The sequence below is a fragment of the Anopheles cruzii genome, chromosome 3 (genome assembly GCF_943734635.1).
Source record: "Anopheles cruzii chromosome 3, idAnoCruzAS_RS32_06, whole genome shotgun sequence".
NCBI lineage: Eukaryota > Metazoa > Arthropoda > Insecta > Diptera > Culicidae > Anopheles > Anopheles cruzii.
In genome coordinates this window covers 50,104,409-50,132,212 of record NC_069145.1, presented here as the reverse complement: position 1 = coordinate 50,132,212, position 27,804 = coordinate 50,104,409, and the positions used below count along the sequence as shown (strand labels likewise).

The 27,804-nt window shown below is 38.0% G+C and overlaps 6 protein-coding genes across 10 annotated transcripts; 4 read left to right on the top strand and 2 right to left on the bottom strand.

The window, feature by feature from the left end:
* The first annotated feature begins 6,121 nt into the window (after positions 1-6,121).
* On the top strand, positions 6,122-7,117 carry LOC128271465 (dihydrofolate reductase). The gene is made up of 2 exons (XM_053009002.1): positions 6,122-6,260; positions 6,321-7,117. The coding sequence occupies exons 1-2, from the start codon at positions 6,178-6,180 to the stop codon at positions 6,805-6,807; spliced, it is 570 nt and encodes a 189-aa protein (XP_052864962.1). The 5' UTR covers positions 6,122-6,177; the 3' UTR covers positions 6,808-7,117.
* LOC128271466 (succinate dehydrogenase assembly factor 3, mitochondrial) lies at positions 6,243-7,325 on the bottom strand. The gene is made up of 4 exons (XM_053009003.1): positions 7,256-7,325; positions 7,086-7,195; positions 6,818-7,011; positions 6,243-6,733 (listed from the first exon to the last, which is right to left on the bottom strand). Exons 1-3 carry the CDS (start codon positions 7,311-7,313, stop codon positions 6,862-6,864), a joined length of 318 nt encoding a protein of 105 aa, XP_052864963.1. The 5' UTR covers positions 7,314-7,325; the 3' UTR covers positions 6,243-6,733; positions 6,818-6,861.
* A 356-nt stretch (positions 7,326-7,681) lies between these two features.
* LOC128275477 (pyruvate dehydrogenase (acetyl-transferring) kinase, mitochondrial) lies at positions 7,682-11,351 on the top strand. 3 transcript variants are annotated; one of them, XM_053013990.1, is made up of 8 exons: positions 7,682-7,972; positions 8,562-8,769; positions 8,851-9,041; positions 9,112-9,273; positions 9,387-9,677; positions 9,736-9,845; positions 9,946-10,044; positions 11,127-11,351. In XM_053013990.1, exons 1-8 carry the CDS (start codon positions 7,870-7,872, stop codon positions 11,199-11,201), a joined length of 1,239 nt encoding a protein of 412 aa, XP_052869950.1. In that variant the 5' UTR covers positions 7,682-7,869; the 3' UTR covers positions 11,202-11,351. The 3 variants fall into 3 exon arrangements, with proteins under 3 accessions (XP_052869950.1, XP_052869949.1, XP_052869952.1); XM_053013989.1 differs by having other exon boundaries at positions 9,381-9,677; positions 11,127-11,347; XM_053013992.1 differs by lacking the exon at positions 11,127-11,351 and adding an exon at positions 10,476-10,800 and having other exon boundaries at positions 9,381-9,677.
* LOC128273794 (myotubularin-related protein 10-B) lies at positions 10,960-15,146 on the bottom strand. Of its 2 annotated transcripts, XM_053011834.1 has the most exons (9): positions 14,844-15,146; positions 14,693-14,744; positions 14,469-14,617; positions 14,246-14,398; positions 14,029-14,153; positions 13,716-13,947; positions 13,381-13,611; positions 12,614-13,318; positions 10,960-12,387 (listed from the first exon to the last, which is right to left on the bottom strand). In XM_053011834.1, exons 1-9 carry the CDS (start codon positions 14,895-14,897, stop codon positions 11,968-11,970), a joined length of 2,121 nt encoding a protein of 706 aa, XP_052867794.1. In that variant the 5' UTR covers positions 14,898-15,146; the 3' UTR covers positions 10,960-11,967. The 2 variants fall into 2 exon arrangements, with proteins under 2 accessions (XP_052867794.1, XP_052867795.1); XM_053011835.1 differs by lacking the exon at positions 14,246-14,398.
* A 1,270-nt stretch (positions 15,147-16,416) lies between these two features.
* On the top strand, positions 16,417-19,224 carry LOC128270942 (PP2C-like domain-containing protein CG9801). 2 transcript variants are annotated; one of them, XM_053008370.1, is made up of 6 exons: positions 16,417-16,826; positions 16,977-17,326; positions 17,462-17,551; positions 17,616-17,699; positions 17,807-18,022; positions 18,108-19,224. In XM_053008370.1, the coding sequence occupies exons 1-6, from the start codon at positions 16,693-16,695 to the stop codon at positions 19,025-19,027; spliced, it is 1,794 nt and encodes a 597-aa protein (XP_052864330.1). In that variant the 5' UTR covers positions 16,417-16,692; the 3' UTR covers positions 19,028-19,224. The 2 variants fall into 2 exon arrangements, with proteins under 2 accessions (XP_052864330.1, XP_052864329.1); XM_053008369.1 differs by having other exon boundaries at positions 16,977-17,551.
* Positions 19,225-20,443: 1,219 nt separating this feature from the next.
* On the top strand, positions 20,444-26,039 carry LOC128275577 (phosphatidylinositol 3-kinase catalytic subunit type 3). Its single transcript, XM_053014128.1, has 14 exons — positions 20,444-21,267; positions 21,336-21,524; positions 21,590-21,749; positions 21,815-21,964; positions 22,021-22,143; positions 22,222-22,317; positions 22,395-22,480; positions 22,540-22,803; positions 22,874-22,976; positions 23,402-23,498; positions 23,713-23,937; positions 24,015-24,297; positions 24,358-24,716; positions 24,834-26,039. Exons 1-14 carry the CDS (start codon positions 21,206-21,208, stop codon positions 25,277-25,279), a joined length of 2,643 nt encoding a protein of 880 aa, XP_052870088.1. The 5' UTR covers positions 20,444-21,205; the 3' UTR covers positions 25,280-26,039.
* Positions 26,040-27,804: the final 1,765 nt, after the last annotated feature.

Below are 27,804 nucleotides of genomic sequence, written 5' to 3'. Positions count from 1 at the left end.
AAAAAAAATCTCTGTTCCGTTGTTTTTTATGTTTTTATTTTTGTATAATAGACCACAAAAATTAAAAAAAAATTAATTCTTTGCAAAATAACGGGTCAATCGTTCAGTTAAAAATAAAACTCTTAAAAAGCTAAGTGGGTCAAACTAACTGTATAATGGAAGGTCAATGGGTGGGAGTAGTTTTGAATAATCATACGCGGTGTGTTCAAAAAGTTCTGATAGTTTTGTATTTAAGCGGGCCAGCGGGCGGGCTCCGGGCAAATTTTGTATGAAAAACGAAATGAGGAGCGCGAACGCATTCGAAATGTTGACTATGGCTTATGGTGACTCTATTACGACTCAAAACAGCGTTTCCGCTAATTACGCAAAATGGCCGAATTGGTCACCATAAGTGAGTGACATGAGTAGCAAACCCGCCTAAATACGCGTAGCGCATACATTAATTATCAGATCTTTTTGAACGCACCTCGTACATAAAGTAATTCCAAATGTCATATTTGCCACGATGTCACGATGTTAGAAATCTTGGTTCCAAAACAATTCATCCAGCATATAGCATAACAATAAAAACACATTAAAAATCTAACGTGAACTGACTGTGAAATCCTGTCGAAATGCTACAAATTTTGTCAGTGATTCGATAATTACTTAATTGAACATTGAATTAAACCGACATCAGACAGAAGCGTTTACTGCGAACGCATGCTGTGAAAATAGCTATTCAACGTAAATATGAACAGTGTGAGATAATTACATGAAATGAACCGTTGAACGCTTTCCTACTCCTCTGAATGATACTGGCACGGGTAACTTGATGCACCCGAACACCCTCCGTCCAATCTAAGCCGTACTGTTAGTAAGGGCAATTGCTACAAAATCCATCGCTACCATTTCCAGGTGGAAGCCAGAATAGAATGGCAATTAAATGAAATTGCCCATAAATAAAACCAGTGGATGTCGATTAATGAATGATAAACGCGCGCAGTGCGTAGGTGATCGGCGGAGATGAATCTCCGGCGAAAGTCTAACCATTTACAAAACCGCAAATATGTACAATACTCCTCGCGTTAAATGCAAGATAAAATGGCACCCAATATCCGTTTCATTCCATGTTCTAATTACTTTATTCGATGAAATACCTAATAAAAAGTTTCAAAAAATCTGTGCGTGTATCTTTTCGAAACGTCTTTCATTTGCTCAGTTACATTGTATAAAATTGGCTAGAAAGAAACAAACAGAAACTACAATTTTTGCTTGAATTTCAAAACTATATTTAAGATGCTTTCGATGGTACAATTTGCGTCAAATATGCAGCGTTTTGTTGGAAAACTTGTTGCCTTTTTTAAAGTAGCTTGGTAGTAGTTTTTTTGGCGAAAAACTCTAGCAATCTATATTCACAATCTTCTCTTGATCTCAATTTGTTGACACTCAGGAAGATTTGCAATGTGCGAAAAAGGTGACAATTGCTTGGAGCAAGGTGCAAGGACGGTGGATGCGTTAAAATTTCCCAACCAAGCTCCCGGAGCTTTTGGCGAGTCCCATTGTCCTGATGGAACACAACAACTCTTCTGTTCGTCAATTCTGCCTATTTCTGATCAAACGGTGCAGTTGTTGACAGTAGAGATCTGAATTTAGTGTCTAACCACACGGAAGCAACTCATAATAGATGATTCCTTTCTAGTCCCATCATATACTTAGTAGAACCTTCCAAGCCATTAGTCCTGGGTTGGGCATCGTTTGAGCTACCGCACCAGGCTATAATCACGATCGTTTTCGCACAGTATTGTTGTAGGTGACCCATTTCTCATCCTCAGTACCCATCCGTTAAAGAAATGGGTCGATTTCATTTGATCCATTTCGAAATTCGAACCATCACATTTTTTGTAATTGGTATGGTACCCGAACATCGAACTTTTTTGTGATTTTACCTTTGCACAAATGGCTTAAAATTGTTTGTTGGTTAATCTTTAGCTCCTTGTCGATGCTCTGATTACTAACAGGTCGATCAACTTTGATTATTTCTGTGATTTTATCGAAATTTTGTTCGTTGACTTCCATTGTTAACACCGTGTGACTCAGAAACGAATGGAACGAACAACAAAAAGTGAAAGCATTTTTTTAAGTGTAAATTGTCAGATTGAAAACGAGCATAAACTTGAAATTGCATGATCAAAACTTCACGAGATATCGATCATTAAAGCCATCTGTCGAGAAAACAATGGATTTCTTTTTTGCTAACCTTATACTCGTATTTATCGCCAACAAGTTTTAGGTAGATTTGCTGCATTGACAGGGCTCGAAAACATACATAAATGATATTTGCATATTGCACAGACTGACTTTGACACATTGATTTCATGAGAATGTAACATTGGCTTCAAAGAGAAAAAAACTGCACCCTATGGAGAACCACTGAGGCTGGGTATCATAAACTAGCACAATGGTCGATAGCTACTTCTGATTATGGCTACTGCCGGAACTGTTGGAAGCTATGACGAATTAGCGTCTTTAAGGTTTGTTCTGCACACTGTCCTTTATTTTGCCGAACCGACCACTTCCCAGCACGGTCCAAAAAGACCTCCCTCGTTGCCAGCATCACCCTTCAGGACAGGATCTTTATTTATGTCTCTTGTGCCACTGCTTGTTTCTGGAGAGCCAAGCGGTTCTGTTTTGTTGTTTTAGCGCAATAAAGGTGGGGCAAAAACCAAAATACACGGAAGAATAGTAATTATTTCGGGGCGCAATCAACCTACCCCGAAACTGAAACAATTCATGCTGTTCCTTATGCGGGTGTCTGTCATCGGTTATTATGCCTCCCAGCCGAGGTATACCCGAAAGTATTTCTCTAAGGAAGTTTTCTTCACCCACCGTTCTAATGGCTTCATGGCTTGACGTGTTGTCATAAAACATAGACTTAGAGCAGCGGGAGATTCCAACTGTAGATCCCGAAACCGCATTTATTACTCCCTCGCCCTGTTAACTGCAACTGCAATACTGCAATACAGTATTGAAATTTCTTCTGTTCCTACATTCCTTAAGAATTTCACTAAAGGAATAAAAATGGTACTTATTGAGATTCTAGCCCATGTTTGCTGTTTTTAGATACGTTAGTTTCAATATTCAAAGGCTGGATAATATTATATAATAGTTAATCAATCTGCTCACATACATACATACATCAATACAAACAACCAAACACAACCCAAACTATTGGAGAGATATTTAATAGAATGTGTAATGAAATAGGTGACAGGATATTAGTTTTAAAAAATCTTCAAATGATAGCATAGAATCTGTGACGTCCAAGTATGTATAGTTTTAAGCGAAATTTGTACCTTATCTTATATATTTTCCTATTAAGCCTGCTGGCCCGTAGGATGATTCTAATAAATAACAAATAACAAATAGAATATCAAAAACGTATGTAACTGACATTGCGGCAAACGTATGTAACTGACAAACGTATGATTAAAATGGTCTTGTCTCCAACATGATGAGGAAATAATGTCAATCACTTGCGATGTTGAAGGTCGAAAACGCTGCGGGGCTGGGTCTGTTGTATTACAGTTGATGAAACTCCAAATTTTTAATGTATTTAGGTATAGAGCACATTTTAGTATTTTGTTAATGTCTGCGAGAATATTACAAAATTTCATCTAATTTTAGAGGCATAATTATTTTTACAATTCATTTTAATTTGCATTTAAACTCAAAAGTTGGTGGAATAAATTCCACCTTACTGAACGCGATCAAAAAGGCTTTAGAAACTGACTGAGTTTTATATCATAGCCTGCTCTTATTCCTACATCGAATCAACGAATTGCAAGGGTAATCCCACAACTTTTCAATGTTATATAAAATAAACCTATTGAAACTACAGTTAATATTAGTAATGTATTGATAAACTATCGGTATGCTCCAATATTAAACATGATTGTACCTGCTCTGCAAGCCAGCGCAAATAAATGTAAATAAAGGAAAATGTAATACTCTACTGTACTCTATGCTACTCTGTAGTCTAGACTTTTATGAAAAAATCATTTTTTCCAATTTTGTTCCTTTTTTCTATATCATACAACTATGGATACTGATTTCCAAGACACACGATGAATCTACATGGTACTAATAAATAATATTGACAAAAAAGGAAAAATGTTTCTCAGTTAACTTTTTTAGAACTACATTTCATGCATCCTGGCAACATTCTATATAGTTTAAATAAATTTGCAATACAACGATGGGTCACTGAACAGTTTATTACTTTGACTCAGTAATTACTTTATTGATAGGTGTTTATGAGTTCTCTGAGCCTTGAATGTCTTTTACCTACGACTTCTGGAAAAAACGAAAAGAAATGCAAAAATAAACGAAAACTGCTATTCTGCATGCCTAGCTATAAGTTATATTTAATTATGATCATTATTTTCAATTGAGTGTATTAATACACTTCCAATATATGTAAATATTATTCAACTTGTGTCCATAACTACCAATAACCCAACGAAATAATTGAAAAATTCCAGAATTGTAATGTTAACCTAGTTTTTATTCGTTATCGCGGATCTTGAGGAAAGTAGTAAAAATTCCAAAAGTCAAATGTTCAAAAGAATATCCACATACATTTTTGATTATGTCTCAAAATACTACACTACTGGGATCACTTCGATCACTAAACTTAGATAACCAAATTGAAACTAAATATACCCAACACTCGTGATAATGATACCGAGGAAATTCAAGGTGATTGAGGACATAAGAACGACCATATTGCAAATGTCGAAGCGTTTCGATAAAGTTACATTACATTGGAAATTTTTTACTAAATCTTAACAATATTAGGATTTTTTATGCACCTTAACCCTTTTACTTAATTTAACGTCGCACTTTTACGGCAAAGTATACTTCTAGTATTGCTAAAGAAATAAATAAATGGAGAAAAAGAAATAGTAACACGCTTCACGATGCATTATCACAAGTTAAGTACTACCGTCTTTCACACATTCGTCTTTTTTTATTTTACAGTCGCTTATTATGACCACTTGGATTCAAAATAAATAAAAACCATAGCTAAAGCTATTCCTAAAAGCTAAAGACATTCCTAAAACAAGCTACGATTCAGTTAGGCCACTATCATTATTACCCTCGTGTTGTTAAAAATCCTCATTTAATTATTGCATAAATTAATTACTACGTCGTTATTTGACACAAAGAAATATAAACCAACTTTGTAACGTAAGGGTTTTAGTTATATTTTCCTAAAATAGATAAGTTATCTATGACCAATCCCAATTTTAATCTTCTCCGTTGCGTAGATTACGAGAATTCATCTGACAAAGTGTGATAAAAATTACTCTTTAAAATGAACTTTTATCAGCTACTTTAACGCGATCGTTAGCAAAATTCTGAAACGGTAATGTACCTATTTTATACAGCATTAGAAAGGTAATGGATTCTTCTTTGATATGCAAAAATCAAATATTCACGTTTGGCTTTGCATTTTTTCGGGAATTAGTATACAAAACTCCGAAAAAATACAGTTTTCAACTTTGGCATGTGCATTATGGATAACTAATATGTTTTTCTTTTAGTCTATTGGGGCATGTACATTTTAAGGTAGTCGATGTAATGAAAGAGTATTTTCAGATCCTGAATAGTGAATATAGTTCTTAATGTCGATAAAAATTCGTTAGAAAGGTTCAGGAATATCTTAATAACCATTACCTGTGACGAATTTCTGTTGTTCCCATCTCTACACCGTACTTAAGCCGGTCCAGACGCTACGATTTATCGCAACGATTTGTCGTAGCGATCTGTGGCGCGTCCACACGCTACGATTTCATAACATCAACATGTCAAACCACTTTCAACACTCGCACACATGTATGGAACTCGTACCGATATAAATGCTCGCCTGCTTTAATTTTCTAAAACTGCGGCGGTGGCGATGCGATTGCACAGTCCAAAGTATCAGCCAAATCGTAGCGTGTGGACCGGGCCGGGCTTTAGAGCCAAAGTTAGTTCTTCTGCGTTATAGCGTATGTTAAAAGTCGGGAACGGTGTAGTTTATTGCCGTTACTGTGACGGACGTAAACATAAGATAACGATAGATAACGGTCTGGTATTAAAAACACAAAAGAGTTAGATTCAATATCTTCATCAAAATTTCTGTTCGACGAAATGGTAATGAAATTTAATTGCATCGTTGCGGTCTGCGAGAACAGAGGAATCGGAATCAACGGGGATCTACCATGGAAGCTAAAGTAAGTATTAAGCCCACGTTTATTCGTAACAAAATACAATGTTATCGCGTTTGTTTGCAGACATGAGCTAAGATACTTTTCTCGTATGACGAAAAAAGTATTGGATAGCAGCAAGCGAAATGCAGTGATCATGGGAAGAAAGACGTACTTCGGAGTGCCCGAGACTAAGCGCCCGTTGTCGGATCGCTTAAATATAGTTCTCACGCGCAATCCAGCCGACCATATGTTTCCGCCAGAAGTAATTGTTTGTGGCAGTCTTCAAGAAGCTATACGCAAGCTAGATTCGACTGACCATGGTGCAAATATCGAGAACGTCTGGATCGTCGGTGGCAGTAGCGTGTACAAAGAGGCAATGGAATCGGATCGTTGTCATCGTGTCTATTTAACGGAAATTAAACAGAGTTTCGAATGTGACGCATACTTCCCGACACTGCCCGAATCGTACCTGAGTGTTGCAAATGAAGCAGATGTACCTGACGAGGTGCAGGAGGAAAACGGAATTCAATACGAGTATAAAACCTACGAAAATCAACGCTGCAAATCATGATAGTACGCACCAGCTATCGATCCGCCAACGTACGATTCTTCATTCACGCATTGTTCACCGCTTAGCTTCTTGCAGTAGTTCGTATAGTTGAGACAGTTGTTCATCTCGAAAGAACTGCAATTGCTTCTCCGACAAATTTGCTCCAATCATTCCCACGGGCTTACCTCGTAAGCCTAACTGTTCCGCTAAGATCAAAGCGTATTCCTTTGAGCAGAAACAAAACATGCGATTAGTACTGTGACTACAATATTTATCAATAAATCTTATCAGTGTCTTACTGCCCATTCGTTTATGAACAATTGGCTCTCGACGACAGAACAATTTTTGTGTCGTTTAAACTCTTCTTTTACATATTTGTTGCCTAAATCCTGCAGTGCTTCCGGGAGACCTACAATAAAAAGCAAATCAATGAACTTGCTCTCTACATTTTCTCAACATACATACTGACCCCGATGCATTCGCAGTATACTTTTGTATAACAGTTTCACTTTTCTACCATGCTGCATTTCATTCAATTTGTTAAGTTAAGTTTTGTACGTATTCCCGAGCACGAGTATTCCCAGTATTTATGCTATTGCATAAATATTGGCAGTGTTGCCATGAAAACAAAAACACGTTCAGCAAAACGATTATCGGATTATGTATCGTCTTCGTCGATGGCTAAATAGGAACCAGAATATTTTACACATTTGGAAAAATATATTTATGTGCATATTTGTTTGGATAAAGTCCTACATTACAGTTAAACTTTGATTGTTCAAGGCAAAATTGAATGAAACCGAATGAAATTACAGAAAAATTCCTAGGAACACTGCTGAAAATTTGTTTTTCAAATGTCATTGATGACCACAGTATGCTTGGTTCCCCCATCCCCGGCAACTACAATCTCGAAACTCCTTTATGTGTTGTCTTATCGATGTGTAATGTGTAATTCAAAGTGATAACTAGTGTATTAGCACTGAAATATTGGAGTGTGCATATTGGAATATTGGGTGCTGTGCAGCATATCGAAAACTGCAAATTGTAAATTAGCATACCAACCGCTGACTGTGTGTCGTTAAAATGAGGCTATTTTCAATGCGAATGTCCAACGTAAACAAGATGTTGGATTTTTACTCCCAGTTTAATCCTTCGCCACTAAGCATAAAGCAATTTATTGACTTTGGTAGGTGTAATGCGTCGGACTAGCATTTATTGCTATATCTTGTCTCAGCACAGCCCTCGGCAACAAGCAGATAAAAACGTTCAAAAACTGTTGAGAAACTAGGCACCATTGGTGTTTTGATTTGTCGAACCAAATCCAGACCAGCCGTAATCTGAGCGGTCCATATTGTTTAGATTAGTAGGAGGTTTTCTGAATGAGAATTTTCCGGCCAACTGGTCTGCTAGGTTTCACTTGTGCTGATGATGCAAACCTTGAATATTTTAAAATTGTTGCCATGCCAATACTATCTGTGTGCTAGTAATTGATTTTTTAACCGAGTCTATACCTTTCACTCTTGCTTGTTCGTCTTTAGTGTTATGTCTGGCTGCAACAGTGACATTGATAGACAGGATTGATAGGCACGATAGAAACAATGTTTTTTTCGTAAAATCATTGTTGAAGTATATGTGAGGAAAACATCTTGAACAGTATATAATACTTCTTTAGTATAGATCAAGTACACAGAATTGTATATGGCATAAGAACGATGTTATCGGTTGCAAGCATCTAACATGCATTTACATTTCGCTTATTTCATCATTCATTCCAGGCTTAAATGCATGCCCACGAAAGTCGTATATTTTCCTGCGGAAAGAACTACCTGTTCGTCTGGCGAATATAATGAAGGAAATCACCCTACTTCCAGAAAGTTTACTTCGAATGCCATCCGTAGGTTTAGTCAGCGCGTGGTACGTGAAAAGTTTCGAAGAGGTGCTCGCCTTCGAGAAAACCGATCCATCAGAAACTAACTTGGAGAAGTATTGATACATGCAATTTATGATTGAATATTTGTACCTTTTGTTCTTTTAATGTACATTTTATGTTTTTCTGAAACATAGATTTTGCAAATCACTCATACAAATCCGTGACCGCCACTCCGATGTAGTCCAAACAATGGCACAGGGTATATTGGAGCTGAAAGAAAGCCGCAACGGATCTATTGAACTATCCACTGAGCTGTCTATTCAGTATTTTCTCGATCGTCTTTACATGTCTCGTATTAGTATACGCATGCTTATCAATCAGCACAGTAAGAAATTGCATCGGGTCAAGGTTATCTAAGAAACCAATTTCACATTATTTCTTCCACTTTATTTCAGCAATACTGTTTGGAGAAATACCCCAAACGGGACGACATATTGGTAGCATAGATCCTTTATGTGATCCTCACATGGTCGTTAACGATGCTTACGAAAATGCTCGCTTTCTATGTGATCAATACTATCTAGCAAGTCCGGAGCTTGAGGTCGTCGAACATAACGGTTAGTTTAATTGTAAAAAAGGCTCCGTTGCTTTTGCCTTATATCCCTCCATTGTTTATTTTTCTTCTGGTGACTAAAATCGCACTTTTCGATAACTTTATAACCAGAAATAGACAAGGGAAATTCAATCAAGATTGTGTATGTACCTTCCCACTTGTACCACATGTTGTTTGAACTTTTCAAAAATGCGATGCGTGCCGTCATGGAACACCACGGAACGGAAGACGATGTCCCACCGATAAAGGTTACAATAGTGAAAGGCAAAGAAGATATTTGTGTTAAAATGTCCGACCAGGGCGGTGGCATTCCGCGTTCACAAGTGGATCAACTGTTCAAATACATGTACAGTACAGCGCCTCAACCGCCGAAATCAAAAACCGATTTACCATTGGTTCCGCTAGCGGGTAAATATTTTGTTGGTTGCTGCTCAGGCTTTATGCTGATAGTATTTTGTGTTTACAGGTTATGGATACGGTTTACCAATATCTAGATTGTATGCTCGTTACTTTCACGGTGATTTAGTTTTGTTCTCTTGTGAAGGCTATGGATCGGATGCAATTATTTATCTGAAAGTATGTTCACTATACTACCTGTTGAGGATTCTACTAATTAATTCTACTTTCACTTATTTTATTATTGATCACCTTTTTCGGATCGGATGATATCCAAAAGGCTTTTTCTGATGAAGCAAACGAATTACTTCCGATATTCAACAAAACAAGCACACGATTCTACAAAGCAACCGTGCCGACCGGAGACTGGTCGAATCAGGTAAAGGGTAAAAAGATTAAGCCTATAATTATATAAAAAGAGCAAACCACCGGCCATCATTCACTACCAACTCGTGTAAGTGGGTTTAGCAAGTTAAAAAAATGTATATATTAATGGAAATGAGTGTAAGCAAGGCAAATAGCGCGTTTGTTTTTGTATAGGCAACAAAGATGCGGAACATACAATTTTTTACAAAGGATTGTTCCGCGATAAGCGCAACTCCGAAAAATAATCATTGCAATGAAACCAAGTCGAAATCACACTGACGCGCAGACAAAATACAACAGTTTCACATTACGTTATGCTAGATTCATAAATTCAACCAAATTCTAATCATCGGAACCATGGGACATGGGATTCTCGTAAACCTTTGTTAATGTCCATTTGTCTTACCTTTGCAACGATTTTCACTTTTTCTTCTATTCTATTAGGGAAAGAACTTTACCAACAGATTGTTGTAGCGGTTCTGTATACCCATAAAGAGCATATTGTGTGCATTGTCGTTTAGTAATTGCCTATAGATGGATCGCCTACGTTATGAATGGATGCGACCTGCTGCCCTTCTCTGCTTACTGTTCTACTACGCGATATTACAATTAGCATCTTAACATGATCAAATTTGTTTTCATAGTTGAATGTTACCAAATGTTTCAAGTCAGTCATAATACTGTTACATTGCGTTAGTTGTTTATTACTTTTTAAAGGTTTTATTTATACAATAGTTACTATGAACTAAATATATGCGCTTATACTTACGCTTCCATTTGTTTTTTTTTGGTTTTATTTGTCTATCGATATTTTTCTTATAATTTCATTTTTTATTGTTTTTATACAGCGTCGTTTGGGTCTATTTTTATTGGCAATTTCGCAATATTTGCTTATTTTGCCCAACAACGAAAGCAAGCCTCGTGCATATCTGCATATTAAAGAATGTAATTTTATTCGAATACGACCTTATTGTGTAATGGTTCTTAAGTTTATTAAGAATACATTCTTTGTTTAAAAAGTAGCTGAAAAACAAACAACTAACCACTAAATATTGTTTCTTTCGTGTTTCCTATCGCTTCAAATGATACGTACAGAATTCGGACATGCACTCCAAACAAATAAATGTTCAAACCAGACGTGTCGGCTTTCTTGGAACGAATGCGAATTGATCTTCTAAGAACGACAAGAGTATCCCCCGACAACCATACCAACTAACTGACATTGCAATATGTAGTTCTATCTTGGAAGACTTATAATAAAACAAAAATATGTAACGTTATATTGCACGATCGCCTAGAAAAAGAGATCGAACTCAATGAAGGAAGGGAAAGCATCAAAGGATTTTCTATATCAAAACGAAAGTTATTTCTTGAGATTACCTGTGTCAGCACTAATCCCAAGTTGAAAAGGTTGAAGAAAAAGTGAGTCCACTCTTCTTTTATGTGCATAAAAATACAAACCGCTAACATATTTTGTTACTACTATTAAATTATTAAATCATATTTATATTCAATTTGTTATGGTTGAGGTAACGAATAATATAAACGATTTTAGGTTATTAAGTTATGGTATTTATGGTACTAGTAAGCTTAAACGAATTTTTAGATAAAATGTTGTGTTGCTTTTGAGCGATCTACATCCCATATTGTATTTTGAGAAGTTCAAAATAACTTCGGTGAAACAGATAAATGTAATAGGATGTTTAGTAAATACGTATGATAAGTTAAACTATACCAGACACTTCTTAGCAGCACACTCTACTACAAAAACCGTATCATTTCATCAGCATTTTTTAATATTACAATTATATTACAACAGCTTTGACGAGTTTGGATTAAAAGCCGCCTCTACTACCTAGTTTACAACATTTAAGAATATATCGATCTTCCTTGTTTGTAACTGGCTTGCACACACAAACACGAACGGCCTGCAAAGCTAATCATTCAACGACGCCGTTTCATACATGGAATCGTGCGAGAAGTTGATTTCATTACTCGTGATTAACAACTCTGAGCATTCAATCTGTGGGGACGGCAGTATGCTAGTGAAAGGAAAGAACGAGCTAATGCAAAGACAAGGTTCTGTGGTTTCTGGATCACGTGTTTGCACTGCCATTGAGGACAATATCTGCTCCAATGCGTCAATTGGTTCGCCAAAATTCTCAGACTGGTACTGCTCATTAGAATGTTCCGATTTCACCATTCGGCTTAATTTGCGAATGTTGTGCACCAGTATTCTGTTGAGCAATTCGCTCTGAGCGATGCCGCCATGTTTAATCTGTAGATGAGGTATCCACCGGAAGTAACATTGTTGCCACAATTCGATATCTCGAAGACAATATTGTGGTTGTAAAAACTGTTGAAAAAAGAAAAAAATATATCTTCATGATATCTGTCAAAGTTTTATTGATAAAATTGTTGCACCAAACGTTAGGAAAATGTTCAAAATGTTGTATGGTTTGCATTTTGCCAGTATTATCATTACTGAAATTATTTTATAGAGACCATGGCGATTTGCCCGAAATGTCCGACAAAATAATAATGTTACTACATAAATAAATATCATAGTTTTCAGTGCTTACCTGCAAAGACACGGTTTCTCCATCTTGACTATTTGGATGTCCATTAGAATTGAAAATTCTGCGGCCTGAAGTAAAAAGTGTGCTATGTTGTGGTTCCGATGTGATAATACTTCTGCCACTTTTGCCTAGGATTTCTTCTTGGCGATACAGTGGATTCATGAATAAAGCCAAGTCCTTATCGTCGAACTGTTTTGCCCAGTCCCAAACTGGCCGAAGCACAATGTGTTCAGCATGCATCGCGTGGTTACGCTCCGTTTCAGAGTTGAACTGAAACGTATCGAAGATTGGCAGAAATAGTGAATCCCATAGTGTGGTGAGGAACGTTTCAGAAAATTCAAACGAAGTAGGAAACTGCTGCAACAGCTGCCACACGCAGTCAAGAAACAATAAAAATAATGGGCTACGTTCGGTGGATTTTACAGCCGCCACATGACCCAGACGATCACTGAACGGATGCCCCAGGATTATCCATTCCTTTTGGATAAGATTTTGAAAGCCGTATATTGTGCGGAAGCTTTTATCCAGAAGCAACTGCACTAAGCTCGATATAACCCCGCACATATCACGTCCATTGATTTCCTGCAGTACAACAGTCTGTCCGTCACGTAACACCTTTGCCGCTAAGTCCGAATGCTTTAGGCATAATGAAACGTAAAGCAGCCAATAGCTTTTCTCTAACATTGAATAAAAACGTGAATCTTGGACCTGAAAGCAAAATCATTATTAATTTCATCTTAAGCGTCATGTTCATCTTACTCTAAACATACCATAAACTGTTGATCATTATCGGGTGTACAGAGATCGCGCAGCTTAATATAACTCAAATTTACGTCTTGTATGCTGGGAAGAATTTTATACAATTCGAGCAGTCGCGGCTGTCTCTTTTGCGGGTCACAACGACGTACGTGCTCGAGAAGAATGTTCTCTACCGTCGTATTAGTAATATCTGGATTCAGCTCGGCAAGTCGAACCAATGAAGCATTTTTGTGGCCCCACACCTGGAATGTGATCAACGTATATGAAAAAAAAAAAATCAACGACATGTAGACAAACTCCACACCGAGAAAACACAACAGCTTAACACCTAAACGAGAACACGCACCCAAATTGAGGACCGATTGTTACGGAAACTTTTGGATATATTGTCGTACTCCACATCGCTAAGATGTTTCGGAACGACAAAGTGCATCGGTAGAGAACTGTTGGAAACTCTGCAGTCTTTAGAATACACACGCCAACCACCGGCACCACAGCGTTGCAGCTCTTGAAGCCAATCGAATTTGTTGTTGTACATTTTTGTATTTTCGCAATCGGTTCCTTTGTAATATTTTTCCCTATAAGTAGAATTCGAAGCAATATAAATTCCTCGTTTGCTTTTCGATCAGCTTCATGTAAGTTTATCATGACCGACTCACTTGAATTGATACAGGAACAACAGATTGTGCCGTGCTGGGAAAGCAAATTTTACTAATGCGTCGGCAATATATTTTCCTTTGCCAATTTCCGACAGTTGAAACCCAAAGGTAAATGTTTTAAAATTCTGAATGTATCGGATAACAATCGTAAATAATTAATGTGAAGTAAAGATTTTAAGCGTGGCGGACGAATGGTTGGTTGGACGCTCAAGCATACCTTGCAAACTATTCTTATTTTGAATATTTTGTTGCTATTCTTCAGCTGAGGGGTTATGAGCCGTTTTTTCTTATCAACTATGTGATAGATACGATCAATATTCGATAATGAAACATCGGATGATCCAAGGAACCTATTACTTTGAAATGAAACCTGAGAAATATGGCGTTTAACAAACGCTCAATCATTGTACTTCAAATACTGACTAAAAATATTTTCATACCTGTTCATCTTCTATTTCTACTGAAACGAATGATAGGCGGAAGTTAGTGATTAATAGTGTTCCAGTTCGTTCTCCGGATATCGTTCCATCTTTGATGTATGGGCCTACGTACATGCAAACATTATTTGCACGCGCAGCCTCAATTTCTCCTACAAAAGATTTCATTTAAGTATAAACAGTATAAAAAGAAACAGTACCAATTACAAAATATGGTTAACATGTACCTGATAAAAGCTTTGGTTTGTAGTCGTGGTTCACAAAATGTTCACCGGCAACCTGGAAACACGCAGTGAAATAAATATCAAATTATCCAGATCACAAGAAGCAAGTTAGACTATATCATTATTGATCGTTTGGTCGATCGATGTGATGTACCTGTTTGACGTAGCTCGTAAAATTATGTTTCGGTTTATTGCGACCCTCAGACATATTTTAAAACCACGTATTAGTGTATTGCTCACATTAACCAACTAAACAGACAACACAGGTTTCGCGTTCTTGGCTGGTTGATGAACAGGGCTCCTTATGCGTAAATGAATGATTACATTGATTATCATGAGATTTCAACACCACGACGCGTTTTTTTGGGCCCTGATTTGAGTTTTGCTTTGTTCACAATCAAATTTATAGAAATACTTTGACGAACTTCGAACGAGGGAGAATGGAGAACTCATTAAGAGGAAATAAATTTTCCATTACTCAATGAATAAAGAACAAGTTAGGAACTGAAATCACGTAAACTGACACACATACCTGACAGCTGACAGCTGCTTTGCAGCGAATGAATTTTGTGAATAACTTTTCATAACTACGAGTGAACAAAAATTCATTTCTTTCGATTGAAGCTATTCGTTAAGTTAAAGCAAGGACAAAGAACATTAAATTTTGTTCGAAATGTTCGAAAATAAAATATCATTTACCATTTTTCTTAGTGGCTAGCCGAAACAGGTTCGAAAATAAAAATTTCGTTTCAGTGCGTATCTTCTTTTTTGCAAATTTTCATACATATTTAATAATTTATTATCAACCAGAAGTTAAATAACTGATTGCTTTAAAATAGTTACTTTTACAATATGCCTAATTTATATTTACATGCAACATGCCGAGTGACCCGAGTTTAAATTTTCCTTGTGGCGCTGCTAATTGTGGAACGATTGTTTTCAATATTAATACTATCATCATTATGAATATGGCCCAGTATGTTCCTGTAAGATTACAAAAAAATACTATTAAATTGGCTCGTCTGTAGATCATTATCTTCGCTGCACCGATTCGTCAAGTTGCCCGTTCGATAGTAATAAAAAAGAAAAAATAAATAATAGTATTACTTCTGTTGTTGTCATTGGAACAGAGGCCTAGGGGAAACTTATCCTAGCACGTAAAGTTACGTTAAAAATAGTACGTAAACTATTAGCGATACCGATTAGAAACATTTTGAAATGCCTGACCTACCACTGAACTACCTGGAACACCTGATGAATCGAATTGTAGTAGAAAAAATTAACTTGGAAGACGCACAAAGCAACATGGGTTGTTTTGACAGTTAATAGTTAAAGTCAGCTGCAACTACCATCACTTCGCCTATATAAAATCTAAGGCCAGTGGGGATTGTTCATCGCTTTTTATTCGTTATACTTATTGGAATTATTGCGCCTATGTTCTGTAATGTAGCAACAAGCTGCTTGTGGATACAAACTCCTGTTAGTCTCTGCTTAAACACCTCCAGCCTATCAGTCAATCACCGGGCATGACAGTGAGTGTGCAATATACCGAGAAATAGTTAATGTAGAATTGTTTACGTCCTAAATTTTCTTCGAATTGGTTCAGTTGTTCAGCTGTTGCTCAGAATTTATAAAAGCAAAGTGTTGGTAGCCGCAACTCACTTTATTAATAAGAACAGAGAAAAAAGCATCAACATTGAGTTATACTGAAGTAGCAGAAACATTTACTTACTACTACGTATACTACGTGTTAGCCCAATTCGGATTTTATACTGCATAGTATTTCATACAAGGGTTAGGCTGACTGTAAGCTTCGCAAACTAAAAACAGTTAAAACGCATATTAGATGATGTTGACAATTGCGCTTGATTAATCTCTAATTGAATTCAATTCATCGGGTTGCAGAAATGCAATAAGGCTTTAGTTTCGTGGACCATATACGCAAAATTCGTCTGCCGCAGTTCTTTTTCTTGGCAATAAGTATTAGTGGATCCAGAGTATAAATGCCATCTTTTCGTCAGAAAGTTTCTACTTATTTCCGTCAGCTTAGTTTCGTGTCTGAACGCGATCATCGAAACCGAATTCAGCAATCCTCACCGCTGCCAAATGGAAGCTTCATAACCCAATACCTGGAAGGGTAAGAGATTGTGCGAACTTTTCCACGCTACGGGCATCAAATGAGCTTAGGCTATGATTTATTTATATGAGTTCAATAAAACACAGTGGCTTTACTTTGAAATTAATGTAATAAAACGTATGATTATTCCTGTATTGTTCTATAATTTAGAGTCTGGGAACCACCAGATTCCACACCGATAATTCACAATGGTAAATCGCCGGAGGATATGCCCGAAGTTCGAATCGGACGATACGTGGTAAACCAATCGCAAGCTGATGCGGCGTATACAGGACCGTTCGAGGGTCTCACTGGAATTAGGCGCACAAGAACTCATCTTACGGCGGGCATTGCCGACGATATTGACTTTATCGATGTTCCGCCGGATTCGGGACTTATAGTGCAGAAGGAATCAAATTTAAATTCTAATCCTGCTAATACTACCTACCAAAAGCACAGCGAATCTTCAAATAGCACATGCAGTCCACAACTGGAGCAAATAACGAAACCAACCAAAAATGGTACGGTGAAAGAACTCGACCAAAAAACCAACCATGACAACGAACCAATAGCTTGCATTGCTGACTGGAATCGTCCGAATGAAGATGCTTATGGGATATCAGTGTCGTTATACGAAAAGCATTTTCATTCCTCAGGCAGCGTTGGTGATCCAATCGCCGACTGTTTTGGGATCGTAACCCGTCCAGACTCCTGTATTATGGCCATGGCTGATGGTGTAAATTGGGGTGGGTACTAAATGAACGCTGGGAAACAGAAAGTGTTCAATAAATAAATTATTCATATCGTTAGGGGAAGGAGCCAGGATTGCCGCCCGATCAGCAGTACAGGGTTCAATGGAGTATCTTAATTCTGCAGTTTTTGGAATTCATCAAGGTAAGTAAACCATTCCATAAATAAGATAGATAAAATTGATTGTGATAGATTCGAGGACGCAGCTAGGCTTGTGATTTATGATATTTTGTGATTTATGATTTTTACAGTTACGTCTACAAAGGAAATATTCGTGAGCTTAGTTCGTAGCTTCTGGGAAGCCCACAAGTACATCCTGCAAGTCGGTGGAGCATTGAGCACGTTGACCATTGCAATTGTGCTTCCTGCAGAAGATTCAAATCAAAGTATTGTCTGCTGCTGTAATGTGGGAGATTCATTAGGCTATGTGTTTTCTAAGAACAAAATTGTTCGTGAACTAACACAGGGTAAGATAAAAGTTTTATCAAAATCATCTATTGAACTCACGATTGAATGAATGAAATTAAAGCCGTTTGTTTCCTTTATTGATAGCATCTCACGATGTCAATCTCATGCGGGACATGCGGGATGCCCTAGGCGCTCTTGGACCGGTTCATGGTGATAAGCCAGAAATGAGTAACCTAACCCTGTCTATGTCTTACGTCGACGAAGGTGATATTGTTTTTCTTACATCCGATGGTATAAGCGACAATTTCGACCCCGTCGTCGGTCGTTTCGCGGAAGCAGTTTCTAGTGATGGCGGTAATACTAACACTAGTACTACTACCAATGTCAAACAACAATCCAGTATACATGCTAGAGAACCGACGTACGGCGACAGAAATGGTTTAAAACCGGTATTGGCTCATAAACGTCACAACAAGAGTGCGCCCATGTTGGCACATTCTACTGCTAACCACCCAGAACGTAAGGTTCCCGTGACCTTAAGACAGCCCTCTCAGCAAGGTGTTGTAGACAGGAGCTACAGTTCCAAGTACGTGGCGCGTTCGAAAACATTCATTGAGCCGAGTGGAGCGAACAGACAACCGAATAATATGGGCAACAGATCTGGTAAAGCCATCGGTTCCGGTATGATACTACCACGTGTTACAGCAGCGCAAAGACATACGCTTACGTTGTTGCGAATCGCCGATCTGCTAGTGTACGGTATCAACGGATCGTTGCGTCCATGTACAACCGCTAAGCAACTCTGTCAACTATTGATCGACTTTGTATCATGCATTACGGCCGCCAAACGCAAGCTTCTAGAGCAACGTGAACTCTACTACAAAGTAGTGACGGCTGCGGACGGAACTTGCAAAGAAACGCGGAACACAAGGCAGGAACACAAGGTGATAAGGAAGCGCATGGTAGACGGCACCACGTTTTCGGTTTTGCCGGGTAAATTGGATCATGCCTCAATAGTTGCCTATACCGTGCGCAGGCGCTGCATGGAGAAACATATTGTGTAAATGTGCTTAAACATATGAAAAATGGAAATTGCGCCTTTAATGTGTTTTTGCCTCGAACTGCCTACAAGTCAAAGTAACGCTTACAAATCAACGTATTATACTGAACAGTACGAACGTAATACCTCCTTCTTTTTTATGCAAGCTTGTATGGATAATTATTTGTTCAATATTGTTTCTTTTAACGAAACATATGGTCTTCTGAGAAATATAATTTCGTTAATGCTTACAGAATCTGAGTCATTCCAAACAATTCATGGAGAAACTGTATAAAACTATCAACATTCACATAATGCGAAAATGGTAATTATTTATTATTATTAGAATGGGCTAAGCACCAACTTGAAGTTTTTGTTCTCAAAATGATACACTTTCAGAGTTAAAACTTACGTCTTTTGCATAGAAAACGATTAATCGGTGCAGCCTAGACGGATGATCCACCGTGCCACCGCTATGAACATGTTTTTTTAATCTTAGAAATACGGACCGGGCTGTATTTATATTTAAAAATGTTGCTACAGAGTGAAAAGTTTCTTATGAGGTCCCGTATCGGGAGCAACATTAAAAGAAATCTCAAACATAGTGGCATCTTTGTTGTTGTTGCTTACGATACGGAAGAACATCCTGGTAACGCACCCCCGGACGCTGGTTACTTGGTCTGGCCAGAGGTGCAGGAAAGCGATTGTTCATAGCTTTTTATTGGTGCCAATAAAGTGTCACGCCTGCTGGAGCTGTAGCGTTAGGCAAAGCAGGTTGCAGGTTTAGGCAACGCGTTCCCAGCTCTCCAAGCTCTGCAGCATGTTGTCCGGCGTGAGTTGAATGCGGTCGCCATCAGCCAACAGTTCCTTCCTCTCTCGCTGGAACCACGGTCAGTAAAACATGCCGTGTTTTGCTGTCTCCGCGGCGCCAGAGTACCAAATGCAGTCAAGTCAAATATCCAGCTTTAGGGATGGACGTATTAGGGGTGGTTGCGCTGTTGGGGAGTTTGGTGTGATCTAGCGCTGTTCGTAGCGTGTTGATGAGTTCGGTGTTGGAGAAATGCGTTGCTTTTACTCACACATGTTGCTCGTGCTTCTTAATGCTCACTTTAATGGTGTTTTGGTTTTCGTCAAAGTGCGTCGCAGAAAATGATAAGCTTTGAAATAAGAGCGGGTTGCATAGTATACTGAATGTAGTGTATAGCAAGGCGCTGGCGGCTGAGCAGGGCATTTTACAGACTTTTAAATTTTAGTCGGCATTTTGACCAAAATTTTCAAAATTTCAAACCAACATCGATTACCATAGAGACAATAATACAAGTGTGCATAAAACTAAAAAAAGGGGAAAATATGCATCCTCACAGCGCATATATTAGACAAAAATAGAGAGTGCGTACAACTTGCTTCTCGCCATATATTGGTTTTCACCGTTTTCGACGAGGAGAATGTGTGAAATGACCCCCGCTGATAGAGCAGTCGGTAACGCTCTTCGCTGTCAGCGCAGCTGGCCGTGGTTCGAATCCCGGGATCGGTTGTAACTCAACCGGCCATGGTTTCGATTCCCGATACCGGCGTGACAGGGGGGTTGGCGCGGGGCTAACAATCCCGTCCGTAAAAAATTAAAAGTTACAGAAGAGCATCAGAGATTAGCATTGTCTCTGGTGCCAGGCCAAGACTGCTCAGCGGTTGCAGCGCCAAAAAAGAAAAAGAAGAAGAATGTGTGAAATTGTTATCATCATTTGAAAGAGATTGTGGGCATGAACCTTCTTTCGTCTCTCTGAAGATTTCCACATGTCAGAAGTTCCTCGTGGCTGACACCAAAGTAATTTTCCATCCTCGTATTTCGTGTTCTTTTTGAATTACACTTTCCGCTGTTCTTACTAGATGACGATGATTATTTGAAATTCTAAACTCACATAAATTTGATACACCCTGTAAAAATATACACTGAATCAGGTGTTGTATTTTCATCTGTTGCCCTTTGTATTCTGTAGAAGTAGCGCTTGCGTTATAAACGCAATACACCGTCAACAGGAATGTAAACATTGAACTATAATTTCTATCGTGTTGAGACCGGATAGTTGAAAGAGTTGATGTTATTTTATATTGTTAATCCTCCTCTCGGCAAAGAGTGGTTGTTTGTTAAGGACGTACTATACTTTTTGTAATTATTCACAATTTCAACGTGAATCTAGCAATTGACATGGAAAGTACATTCCGGTACATAGGAAGCTCGTCTTTGAACGAAAAAATATCGATAAAAATGTAAGATATTCATTAGGCACCACCATCAAATTAATATTGAGATTATAGAATATTGTTTTTGTTTGTAGTGGCACATTGGAAGGAGAAAACGTGGGGCATTCGTTTGAACAGCTCATAGAGCAACCATTGCTTAAATTCTCCGGAATGTATACAGAGAAAACTCCTGCGTTAAAGGTGAAACTTGTCATTTTTGATAATGGAGAAGCGGTTGGATTGCCAATTTGCACATCACATAAGCATTTTACCACCCGTTGGAGGTGCGTAAAGAAATATTCATTATAGGATGCTTTTGCTTTTGATTAGTTAACATGTTTTCTTACAGTTGGAACGAATGGGTGACATTGCCGCTACGGTTTACGGACATTTCACGTAACTCTGTGCTGGGACTAACCATTTACGACTGCGCTGGTGGCCGAGAGAAGACCACAGTAGTTGGAGGGACGTCGATAACTTTCTTCAGCACGAATGGCTTGTTTCGCCAGGTTTGTGCGACTAGCAATGAATTTAGAAACTGGTTATGCAACTTTACTTATTCATTATATTTAAGGGATTGTATGACCTTAAAGTATGGCCACAAGTAGAGCCTGATGGAAGCACCGATTCCTCGACTCCGGGAAAATGCGCAAATGCTGGCGTTAGTCAGATGCAGCGACTTTCGAAATTGGCTAAAAAACATCGAAACGGACAGATGAATAAGGTAATTGGGCTGTAGATTCTAGAATGTTTAGATTACATGTTGACTCGGTTGAACAGATTGACTGGTTGGATCGTCTTACCTTCCGTGAGCTGGAGGTTATCAATGAGATGGAAAAACGCAATTCGCAGTTTCTGTATCTGATGATAGAATTTCCTCGAATATTCATAGAAGAAAAGCTGGTAAGAAAATTCGAAATTTTAGTTTGCTTGCTGCATGTTTGTTTAATTAACAATGACTGATCATCGACAATTTTACAGTGCTCAGTAATTTATCTCGAAAAGAATGTGCATTCCATCTTGACTCACACATTGAAACCAAAGATAGTGGTTGTTCCTGATTGCGAAATAGATCAGGTAATATCAATAGTGTACAAATACTACAAGAGTAAAATTTAATACTAGAACTAAAGCAAGCATCGGTTCTGTGATAGGAAAATCTCGTAGAGCGGAAACACCATCGGCTTTCACGGTCGGCAAGGGCTGGGACTTCGGACAGAGATGTCAAACCTAACGCAATGTTCGTATAAATCTGCATGATGGAAAATACGTACGTTACTGTTTTTTTATGTTTTTCAGTGTACGGGACACATTGAATTCCATCGTTTATCGATACTCACCGACGTACCCGCTGAGCAGCGAAGAACAAGACATAATTTGGAAGTATCGATTCTATCTTAGTACTCATAAGAAAGCTTTGACCAAGTTTTTAAAGTGTGTTAACTGGGAAACCATGACGGAAGTGCGGCAAGCGTTAGCTTTGCTTGAAAGTTGGGCTCCTATGGACGTGGAAGATGCGCTTGAATTACTCAATTCTAGTTTTCGCCATCCCGTAGTCAGAAAGTATGAGAATATAGAAAGTATATTTGAACGAACCATTAACTTTTAATTGTTCTACTTTGTTTTTGTGAAGGTACGCCATCACTCGACTGAACGAGGCCTCGGATGAATATCTCTTACTATATTTACTGCAACTCGTGCAAGCCTTGAAATACGAGTTGTTTGAAGAAGTGCATGTAAGTAAACATTAAAGCCCTAAAAATAATTAGGTCTTCAGCTACTCTGTTCTGTTCTGTTCTGTCAGCTGAATGGTTAGTGGTTGCAAAATGCCTAGTCGGAGTAGGTCACTGATAAATCAGTAGATGACTGGGAGGTATGATATGTCTCGAAAAGTGCGAGTAAGGATTGAATAACAGTATCTTCCAAGTTCATCCTCCAGTATCTTCCAAGTTCATACAGAAGGAGTAAAGTTGTTCTTGAAATATATCGGTTCGTCAAATGCCTGCTTTTCAGTTGCCCCTTGTTTCGCTAGTTTTTCTGCTTTTTGGCAAGTTGCGCAACGAGAACCCTCTTATTGCTCTAGGAATATTATGTTAACTTATGATTTTTTTAATTTATGATTATGTTTTAAATTGTTTTTACTTACTTACTCTCATTGTAGTATGTGTCCAATCGTGAATTTACTAAAGGCAGAGAAATATTCCATTCGTATGATGATTCCACTGTGGCTAAATATGAAGATGCACTCCAGGAATTAGGTAATTTTATTGTTTACAACATCATATGAATGACTTGTTGCTCGTCTGTAGATCATCTGTCTGCGCTGCACCGATTCATCGGTTCTTAAGCGAAAGACGTCTGTACGAACCCTAACAGTGCATCAACTTAAATGTAAAACTTTAAGTTGGTGCTAAATACGGCTCTGCCGTTCTATTAATAATAAATAATAAAAACATCACATTACTTATCAAGGAACACAAAGGAAAACCGATGTGACGCATCGCTGCGAACCCAGCAATGTAGACAACTTGGCCAATTTTGTGATTCATCGTGCCTGCAAAGACCCTGTTTTAGCCAACTATCTTTACTGGTATTTAACCATTGAGTGTGAAGACGAAAAGAGCAGCAAGCAAGATGTAAAAATACGTGAAATGTATGTTAACGTCCTTCGGAAGTTTTTGAATGATTTGTATACAGGTAAACAAAAAGTTATTGTAATGTTTAAATGCAATTAATTTATGCTTTGCACTTTTTTCATTTCTTACTTAAAATAGGATCACCCGAAATGAAAACCATGCACGCTCAGTTAAAAGAACAGCAACATTTTGTTGATCGACTTGTAACACTAGTGAAAATTGTTGCAAAGGAATCGGGCAATCGAAAGAGAAAGACGGAAAAGTTTCAGCAATATTTGGCCGAATCCAGTTCGTCAGGTTCAGCTAAGATTAACTTCAACCATTTTGGACCAATAGTCTTCCCTTTAGATCCAGATGTGCAGATCGTAGGAATCGTTCCAGAGAAAGTGTCGTTGTTCAAGAGTGCACTGATGCCATCTAAGCGAGTATTAAAACATGTACACATATGAGCGAGGTTTTGATAATGTTATGTTTATTGCAGGCTCACGTTTCTTACCACTACCGATACAGAGTACGTCGCTATTTTTAAGCATGGTGACGATCTTCGGCAAGATCAGTTAATACTGCAAATGATTACACTAATGGACAAACTGCTACAAAAAGAGAACCTCGACCTGAAGTTAACTCCCTACCGGGTGTTGGCCACTAGCTCAAAACACGGTTTCATGCAGTATGTCGACTCAGTCACAGTTGCCGACGCTCTTACTTCCGAGGGAAGCATACATAATTACTTCCGCAAGTTTAATCCTTGTGAAACAGGTCCATTCGGCATATCGGCCGAGATAATGGATACCTATATTAAAAGTTGTGCAGGATACTGCGTAATAACTTATCTATTAGGTTAGTAATGGTCATAGTCTATCATAAAATTAAAACCATAATATATTATACCGGTGTTTCTATGCTGCACTAGTATTTACCATACGATTCACCTATGCTATTTATTTTTATTTACAGGCATCGGAGATCGACATCTTGACAATCTACTGCTAACGTCATCAGGAAAGTTATTTCACATTGATTTTGGTTATATTCTCGGTCGCGATCCGAAACCAATGCCCCCGCCAATGAAACTGAGCAAGGAAATGGTCGAGGCCATGGGAGGTATTAGCTCCGAGTACTACCACACATTTCGCAAGCTATGCTACACCGCATTTTTGCATCTTCGCCGTCATGCAAATGTTATGCTTAATCTGTTTGGCCTAATGGTAGATGCATCCGTGCCAGATATTGCACTAGAACCAGATAAATCTGTTAAAAAAGTTGAAGACAACTTACGACTCGATCTGTCTGATGAGGAAGCTGTACAACATTTACAAAACCTACTAGATATTTCTATCACAGCTGTTATGCCTGCCCTTGTCGAGCAGATACACAAGTTGGCCCAATATTGGCGTAAGTAATGACTAAACTATGTAGATTGGTCGACCCGAAGAAAATTTGACTCATTAAGCAAGCTAACTATAAAAATAAAGCCAATCATGTTGGAAATAACTTGAACATATCTTTCACTGAGGCAGGAGAAGAAAAACTCACTTCCAAATTTAAGTTAAGTGGAAGCCAAATTCTTATAATTATCCGTCGACTAAAGAATACAAAGGACTAGGCATCGACGGGATTGTAGTCGAAATCTTCAAGAATGCAAAAGATAGAATAAAGAATCAAATTCATCAAATCATGGCTGAGATACGGGCGAGATAGCGAATCGATGCCTTGTGAGTAGGATTTTGGTTCTCATCTATTGTCTAGTTGGTAACTAACAGGAAGGATTCCGAATAGAAAAATCCACCAATAATATTGGACCTTCGATCTTAGGTCTTCATAATGCGGCAGCTCCTTGGGAAGTTGATTGAGGCTTAGCTAGTCTCCTTTTCGACATCGCCCTGGAGCGTGCCATTCAGGAGTATTAAGTGGAGTTCGCAGGACTCGTAAAGTCTTCTTAAGCCGTCTAGGTGACCAGAGAGCCCAGAGAATATTCACAGTTGAATCGCTCACTTACGAATCGAATATTCACAGTTCGCTTACGGTTGAATCGAAAAATTCTCTCTTTAAAACCAACTATCAATCTATTAATTTAATATAAGTTACCTATTAACTGTCAGCCTTTAAATAAAGATACGTTGAATGTTTTTTTTGAGGAGTATAAACAGGTCAAAAACCCAACCCTCAAAACCCAAAAACCCTCTTTTTATACCATTGGTCCATCGTTCTGGTGGTCTGCCCGTCGGTCGTGTTTGAAAGGTTTGTTTCTCTATTTTCGATTTTTAATAATATTTGTTATTGTATTTTTTTACGGTTAAATACAACAAAAATTAACAAGTAAGCAAGAGAGAAAAAAAATCATATCGTTTCTTACAATTGATGATCCATCGAATCGAATTTGTCCACGCATGCCGTAAAAAATGATATCAACGCACATGATCCATCACCTGGGTAACGTTTAAAGACAACATATCACTAAAAATGAGGTCACGAATTGGTTCGCTTTCATTTCCTGGGGCATCTTCGTACTGTGTGGTCGCGCTAGTATCTGGATACCGATTATCGATTTATCTACATGTTTTCTACAATGGCGCAAATCTGTGGGAAAAGACTGTTTGCTCTGATCTGCTTAAAAGTTTTAGCTTCCACAATAGTGTCCATCGAGGGACAAACGACTCAAAATATTAATATTAGTAAGATCTCCAAACAAATTCCTTTCAAGTTTTTACAGTTATTTATAAAGTAGTGTTAAAATGGTTTCAAATCAGCCAACGGGTCGAAGTAGTTCTTCATCGTGTATTATTGATTTAATGCGATAAAGTGATTTTTTGTATTTTCCATGTGTTTTGCTTCTTTCCTAATCGGCAGTGTTTGTTAACGAAGTAGACAATAACTTAGCCAATGTTGCGGTAGAAGTGGTACAAAACTATGTGAAAAAAAATCCCCAATTGGGCCTATCGGTTGATATGGTTTACGTCGAAGGGAACCGTACCGATTCGAAGGATTTGCTTCAAGCATGTAAGACTATAATCTATTATGTCTATACATTTATACATATAATTATATATATAATATAATTATATATAGGAATTATATTACACATATATGAATATATTGAAGAAATGTTTATTGATGTGTCGATGTCTATATAAAACACTTTTCCCACAGTATGCTCAAAATACAGCCAATCATTAAATAATAACAGGCCACCGCATCTTATCCTGGATACAACGTTAACGGGAGTTTCGTCCGAAACGGTTAAGTCATTCAGTCTTGCTCTGGGCATTCCTACAGTATCAGCTTCGTTTGGCCAGGAAGGTGATTTACGACAATGGCGAGATTTGTCCCCAACAAAGCGGGGTTACCTGTTGCAGGTTAGAAAAATGCTTGAACTTATCCACATTGCCAATAAAAGCAATCGATAAAGATAAAGCGTTGTTATGTTCTCTGCACCTTGTTTTAGCATATTGTATGCTTAGCTTTTGAATAAACGATATATTTATGTTTATTAATTTCACAAACCATCTTACAAATTCAAACTTAACACAAGTCTTGTATATTGCACTTGAAAATATGAAATAGGAAAATGAAAAACAGCTTTCTTATATTCCTATAATCTGTTTCTCAAACAGGTCATGCCACCGGCTGATATGATACCACAAGCAATTCGATCTATTATTATCTACATGAACATTACAAATGCTGCTATTCTTTACGACAACACCTTCGTGATGGATCACAAGTACAAAGCTCTGTTACAAAACATTCCGACAAGACATGTAATTACCAGTATCGCAGAGGAGCGCGAAAGATCTAGTCAAATTGAAAAACTTCGAAATTTGGACATCAACAATTTCTTTGTGCTCGGTTCTCTAACGTCCATCAAACAAGTTTTAGGTAAGTACAATGGGATTTACAGATAGTTTTGGATGGTTATTTTTTGTAA

Bases quoted from the DNA above. Each gene is read 5' to 3' on its own strand.
- LOC128270942 (XM_053008369.1), top strand. From the start codon at position 16,693: ATGCCATCTTTTCGTCAGAAAGTTTCTACTTATTTCCGTCAGCTTAGT. The intron at 17,552-17,615 runs GTGGGTACTAAA...TCATATCGTTAG, and splicing joins GGCTGATGGTGTAAATTGGG to GGGAAGGAGCCAGGATTGCC. The intron at 18,023-18,107 runs GTAAGATAAAAG...CTTTATTGATAG, and splicing joins TGTTCGTGAACTAACACAGG to CATCTCACGATGTCAATCTC.
- LOC128271465 (XM_053009002.1), top strand. From the start codon at position 6,178: ATGGTAATGAAATTTAATTGCATCGTTGCGGTCTGCGAGAACAGAGGA. The intron at 6,261-6,320 runs GTAAGTATTAAG...GTTTGTTTGCAG, and splicing joins GATCTACCATGGAAGCTAAA to ACATGAGCTAAGATACTTTT.
- LOC128275477 (XM_053013989.1), top strand. From the start codon at position 7,870: ATGAGGCTATTTTCAATGCGAATGTCCAACGTAAACAAGATGTTGGAT. The intron at 9,274-9,380 runs GTTAGTTTAATT...CTTTATAACCAG, and splicing joins TGAGGTCGTCGAACATAACG to AAATAGACAAGGGAAATTCA. The intron at 9,846-9,945 runs GTATGTTCACTA...GATATCCAAAAG, and splicing joins ATGCAATTATTTATCTGAAA to GCTTTTTCTGATGAAGCAAA.
- LOC128271466 (XM_053009003.1), bottom strand. From the start codon at position 7,313: ATGCAGCATGGTAGAAAAGTGAAACTGTTATACAAAAGTATACTGCGA. The intron at 7,196-7,255 runs GTCAGTATGTAT...TTTTTATTGTAG, and splicing joins TATACTGCGAATGCATCGGG to GTCTCCCGGAAGCACTGCAG. The intron at 7,012-7,085 runs GTAAGACACTGA...TTCTGCTCAAAG, and splicing joins TGTTCATAAACGAATGGGCA to GAATACGCTTTGATCTTAGC.
- LOC128275577 (XM_053014128.1), top strand. From the start codon at position 21,206: ATGGAAAGTACATTCCGGTACATAGGAAGCTCGTCTTTGAACGAAAAA. The intron at 21,750-21,814 runs GTTTGTGCGACT...ATTATATTTAAG, and splicing joins CGAATGGCTTGTTTCGCCAG to GGATTGTATGACCTTAAAGT. The intron at 22,318-22,394 runs GTAATATCAATA...GTTCTGTGATAG, and splicing joins CTGATTGCGAAATAGATCAG to GAAAATCTCGTAGAGCGGAA.
- LOC128273794 (XM_053011834.1), bottom strand. From the start codon at position 14,897: ATGTCTGAGGGTCGCAATAAACCGAAACATAATTTTACGAGCTACGTC. The intron at 14,618-14,692 runs GTACATGTTAAC...AATCTTTTGTAG, and splicing joins CAAACCAAAGCTTTTATCAG to GAGAAATTGAGGCTGCGCGT. The intron at 14,154-14,245 runs GTATGCTTGAGC...CGATACATTCAG, and splicing joins AAATAAGAATAGTTTGCAAG to AATTTTAAAACATTTACCTT.